We start from the raw sequence: 5,256 nt of genomic DNA, 5'->3' as shown, positions 1-5,256 counted from the left end.
CCCCCCTCCGCCTCCGACTTATTGTGAGGGGTGGGAGTCTGGATCGTGTGCCAGAACTACGGCACAACAGTGTTGCGGGTTTGCACGTCCCAGAAGCCACGGCGCCTTGCGGGTAGAGCAAGTGGGCAACCCAGCATACCGTTGTGTCGTGGCCCTGACACGAGTTAACACGCGAGCGAGGGGGAAATCACTTACGCACTAGCTCGTACACCCAGGCCTGTACTAAAGACATAACTCGTACTAACAGCGTAATAACACGTACTAATGGAAGAAATCAAGCGTAATACCGTAGTGCCGTTATAACATTACTTTGCAAAAATGATGAAAACTACGCAAAAATTGGATGTACTAACGTGTAGTAACGTACTAACTCGTTCACTTTGATCTGGAGTGATTTCCCCCTCGCACGCGAGCGCATATCCTGGGGCTCCAAATGTGTCATTGTTCCGTGTGGCAACGCCACGATACAACACAACAGTATGCGGGTTGCCTACTCACTCCATCGGTAAGGCGCCATGACCCCTAGGGTCTGTAAAACTGCAACCTTGTTGTGACGCATACGTCTCAGGCGCGGTTTTAAGTCCGTCTGACGGAGCGGACGATTTACTCTGGGTTGCCTTCTTTCAGTTTTTTTTTAGGACAAATTGTCTACCTACCGGGGGGGGGGGGGGCATGCCGCCTCTTGTACAAGATACAGCTCTCGGCTCACGTTAACAAGTATGCGGGGCCTGTCCACTCTCTTCTCTCTTTTCCCAAGGTTTCAGTGTTGTTGGTGTTGTTGTCTCTCTCGCGCCACTGGCCCTCTTATTGGGAAAGGGGAGATGGGCTTTCAAAGCCCTGAAACTAGACTGGGCAAAGCCCTCTTTTATACCAGGTGGCCGACTCACGCCGCGTACTTTCGTTTTTATACTATACCGCAAGCACGGGTGCCGGTGGGTTTGCCTATCCTCGCTGCCCACGGATCGTAGGCTCCTTACCGCCTGCACGCATGGGAAAATGTGGTACAGTATAACTATGAAGTGCGCGACGTGAGTCGGCCACCTGGTAAAATTACCTCTTTGATATTCCCAGGCGAACGTCCTCATGTGTGCACTGTGTGCGGAAAAGGATTTAGCACGTCGTCTTCCCTTAACACTCACAGCAGGATACACTCGGGTGAAAAACCACATCAATGCCAGTACTGTGGAAAGAGATTTACAGCTTCGTCCAACCTATACTACCATCGGATGACCCACAGCAAGGTACTGCTCTATCCATTTATATTCTTCTCATATGAACAGGCAATATAAACTGGACATGTTGCTTTCTCTCTGATTTGAAAGGATAAACCACACAAATGTTGCAAGTGTCCGAAGTCCTTCCCTACACCTGGTGATCTACGTGCACATTCTTATATCCACACTGGAGAATGGCCTTACCGATGTGCTGTGTGTGGGAGAGGGTTTTGTAAGCAGGCCAACCTCCGGAATCACCAGCAACTCCATTCGCTCTGATTTAACTTCATTGGATATTTTTGTGGATGTGGCGGCGTATCCGCCTCCACAACTTCTGAACAATTTTTTTGGAATGTTGTGGTAAATAATGCCACATGTTACAAAACTGAATAGCAATGTTTATTCCAGTAAATAGTTAACATCATTTGTTGCAGACTACAATTAAGTCTCCTTTAGTTTCTTTTCGGCAATGATATCATCTGGTAATTCATCAATTTTTCGCTTTACTCCACTTACACTACTATTTTGCACATCCATATCATTTTGAACTGACAATTGATCAGTACCAAGTGCTTTTACATCCTCTGTATTCTTTGTAGTATCATCCGTTGACTCTTTATCATTGTTATCACTGGCTTTCACAACAGCCACTTCAGAAGGTTTACTATCTTCCATGGGTACTGAAGCAGCAGAAATTGATGCTTGGGTGGATGCTGAGGTGTCTGTCTTGGTGATTTCTCTAATAGCCATAGTAGCATATGTAGATGGTTCCAAACACATAGACATAATGATAGCCTTGTACTTTGCATCTAGAACAAAGAAAAATTAGTTTGTGATGTGTGTAAGGCACTGTGATGTCACACCACTTCCAGTTATAGTTAATTGTTATAATGGACGCAACCCACTTTTAAGAACATACCTTTTGGTTCATCTTTACTGATGACTTTTCCTTTTAGTTCCTCAAAATCTGATAAGATTAAATCTTTTTCTGGGTCATTATAATGAACAATTTCCCACTTTAATTTGTCCACCTTTGCTATTATATGACGATAAGTACCACCAACATTGTATTGTCTAGAAGAGCAGACAATTTAAAATTTCAACTTTATTTCAAGCATTTTTAGTAGAATATATTAGATTTCATTAGTTTATATTGAAAAGAATGAACATACTTAACACTATGTTGTTTCGTTTCTGATGACAAGCCATCTTCCTTCAGTAAATTTTTCATGAAGTCACCAATACTGTTACTGGGGTATACAATATCCCAGCCAGGCAGGGGGAGCACAACATCTTCCATTTTAAAATTGCCAATGTCATCTTCAGTTATGCACCGAACATCTTGTTTTTTATATCCTGTCAAAAACATCAACATAGAAATTGAAATTACTTTCAAAATATTTTTTCAATATATATTAACTGCAAACATTACTCACTTTCTGCAATCTCAACCTCGCCAGATGATGCGAAAGCACTATCATCAAGTATCACACATTCTTCTTCGGCATTTGATTCTTTTTCAGATTTCACCAAAACTAAATCCCCTACAACAGGCTGGAAACCAAATTCTTTGATTCGTTGTGACACTGCTTTGTTCCAAATTAAACTTTGATAAGCATGCAAATACATGAGACGACTATTCCTTGGTACCTATAAAAAATTTAAGTTTTCTTGAAAATTGAATACAAAACAGTTATGTGAACATCCAGAACAAGTAATCTTTTTTATAGATACAGTATTTACCATTGTCAAGGCATTTACAAAATCTGTACGTCCAAACTTAATGAGACCCTGGAGTAAACACTCTTCCAGGCTATGGGTCATACGAGGCAATTTACCCAAAGCAGCTTTGGCATCTTTACTCGACCTCCACTCATCTAAAGCTGCTTTTAATGCAGGAAAACTCTCGCGAGGTTGAAGGATTAAATTAACTGCCTGTAAGAAGCCAAGGGCATTAGCTAACATAATCCAAAAATTGCCACCTCTACCAAGATTTAAACTGACCTTCTCCCAATCACCCAGGAAGAGACATTTTCCAACAGAATGAGTTGGCACAGCTATATTTGTTCCAAATCGCTGCAGTCCATAATAGTTTACAAAGCCATTATTCCGTAATGACTCTAGACCAGTAGTAATTTGATCATCAGAACCATTTACAAACCTTTCATAGAAATGATTAATTTGAGCAAACAGCAGTATTGAAATCAACCAGATATCTTCACCTTAAAATACAAACCTGAGAGCAATTCTAAATTGATTACCCTTAAGATCACCCAGCTTGAGAGAGTTTTCTTTAAAGGTAAAGTTGCCTAAGCACACATTATGAAGGCCTTTACTTAAATTGAAAAGGCGAGATGGTTCTCCCCTCCTTATACACATAAGTTGGCTTGTAATTCCACGTCTATCTTTAGTGCCAGCAAAAGTCAAACTGCTAGGTTTCATCCTGTTTTGTTTTTTTTTAAATTGTGTTAAGTATAGAGTTTTGTTTTAGTGATATATAGGGGCAAAATTCCATGAGAAAGCAATTCAATAACGCACCATAGCTTCTTTGATATCAAATTTACAGTTTCAGATGTGTCCGTATTTCTCTTGTGAACAACAAAATGCAAATACTCCCCTTTTCTAGAGGCTGGCCACTTTCCTCTATTGTCTTTTGTACCCTTTCCTACTCTAAATGTAACAATTTTTTTTCCGTCTTTATCTATTGTGTTACCATTGACCTCTTTAAAAGCTAACTTGACACATGTATGTATGGCACGTCGGCCATCCTTATCCATATCCGTCACCTGTAAACACACAATCAAAAAACAAGTAAATTCCACTACTTAATGATGTAAGAAAATTAATAATACCAGCAGAGGAATGAAAAATCCATTGAAGTCTCACATCAAGTTCAACTGACTGTGATTCTTCATTGGTAGAAGTTGATGGGCTTTTCCCAGGCTGCTCAGAACCCTGAGGTACATCAGGAGGATTACAGTTCTTTCCAGAAATTATATCAGACTCATTTCCTGGACCTTTCTGCATAGTCTCTGCATTTTCTGATAAAGCTGGCTTACTACACTTGGTGTTGTTTGATGATAGAGATTTTGAATAGTTTTGGACCATATTACATATTTTCTCCCAGACTTCTATAGGAATAAGTTCATGTCGTTCAACGGTCACATTTTCTGCAAATAAATGTGAGTTTCAGTCTTAATTTCAACATCAGCAGAAATTTAAGAATAGATCAAGCATTTACACTAACCTTCAATTGGAATATCAAGCGATGTCAACTTCACCAAATTTCCGTCACAGTCAATTTCATTTACATGAAAGTCAGAAAACCTGCAAGGACATAAATCTTACATGTTCGACACGTACCACAAAGAGCTGAAAGGTAGCTACGACAATCAAAGTGGCATAACATAGATAAGTTCTCACCGATGTTTCATGACAGCTGTGAATCCTTCGTGTTTGCTTATGAATTCTGTTATTCCTACTTCAACTTCAGACAAACGAGGTGTCATCACCTGCTGAGATACCTTGCTGCCCTTGTTTTGATTGAAGCCGGCTGCTGAAGGTCTTTCCCCACGAAAGCCACCACGCCAGCGGTGCCCTCGGTGAGGTCCTCCACGCCCACCTCTCCCCCTTCCTCTGCCCCGGTTCTTACCATCACCCCTCATTTCAAATTCAAATACTTGTTGAATGAAATAATGTCACAAAATATCACGTCTTAACCTCAAAACGAAATGTGGTGAGGGATCAAAACAACAAAACACAACCCTTTCTGAACTGAACTACGCGCCTTGTCAAAATCGATGTTAGTGTGGAAGGAGTAAAAACATGACACAAATAATGGAAAAAAGTTAAGAAATTTGAAAGAACCAGAAGTACCGTTTTAAGTTTCGAATAATTATTCAAACGACTCTTTGCTTTAATCTCGAATTAATTTAAGAACAACATGTCTCTGAATGTTTTAACTTTTTCAAGCAGTTGTTGTTTTTTGTTTTGTTTTGTTGATAAAATTCGAAAATTTTAAATGAACTAGACTTACTGCTAC

The 5,256-nt window shown here is 40.2% G+C and overlaps 2 protein-coding genes across 2 annotated transcripts in view; one reads left to right on the top strand and one right to left on the bottom strand.

The window, feature by feature from the left end:
* LOC113214891 (zinc finger protein 235-like) overlaps positions 1 to 1,529 on the top strand; it is a 4,371-nt gene extending 2,842 nt beyond the window's left edge. Inside the window, exons 3-4 of the mRNA XM_052277396.1 lie at positions 969 to 1,241; positions 1,323 to 1,529. Coding sequence (XP_052133356.1) covers positions 969 to 1,241; positions 1,323 to 1,493 — 444 coding nt within the window. The 3' untranslated portion in view covers positions 1,494 to 1,529. The remainder of the gene's footprint in view (positions 1 to 968; positions 1,242 to 1,322) is intronic.
* Positions 1,530 to 1,591: 62 nt separating this feature from the next.
* LOC113214893 (pseudouridylate synthase 7 homolog) lies at positions 1,592 to 5,233 on the bottom strand. The gene is made up of 11 exons (XM_052277440.1): positions 4,638 to 5,233; positions 4,462 to 4,541; positions 4,101 to 4,384; positions 3,753 to 4,000; positions 3,451 to 3,657; positions 3,219 to 3,375; positions 2,958 to 3,149; positions 2,651 to 2,864; positions 2,387 to 2,570; positions 2,134 to 2,288; positions 1,592 to 2,023 (listed from the first exon to the last, which is right to left on the bottom strand). The coding sequence occupies exons 1-11, from the start codon at positions 4,877 to 4,879 to the stop codon at positions 1,656 to 1,658; spliced, it is 2,331 nt and encodes a 776-aa protein (XP_052133400.1). The 5' UTR covers positions 4,880 to 5,233; the 3' UTR covers positions 1,592 to 1,655.
* Between the last annotated feature and the right edge of the window lie 23 nt (positions 5,234 to 5,256).

The sequence above is a fragment of the Frankliniella occidentalis genome, unplaced genomic scaffold, assembly GCF_000697945.3.
Source record: "Frankliniella occidentalis isolate FOCC.00 unplaced genomic scaffold, Focc_3.1 Scaffold10, whole genome shotgun sequence".
NCBI classification, from domain to species: Eukaryota; Metazoa; Arthropoda; class Insecta; order Thysanoptera; family Thripidae; genus Frankliniella; species Frankliniella occidentalis.
Note: the sequence above shows the minus strand (reverse complement) of the source record. Positions and strands in the feature narration are given on the sequence as shown.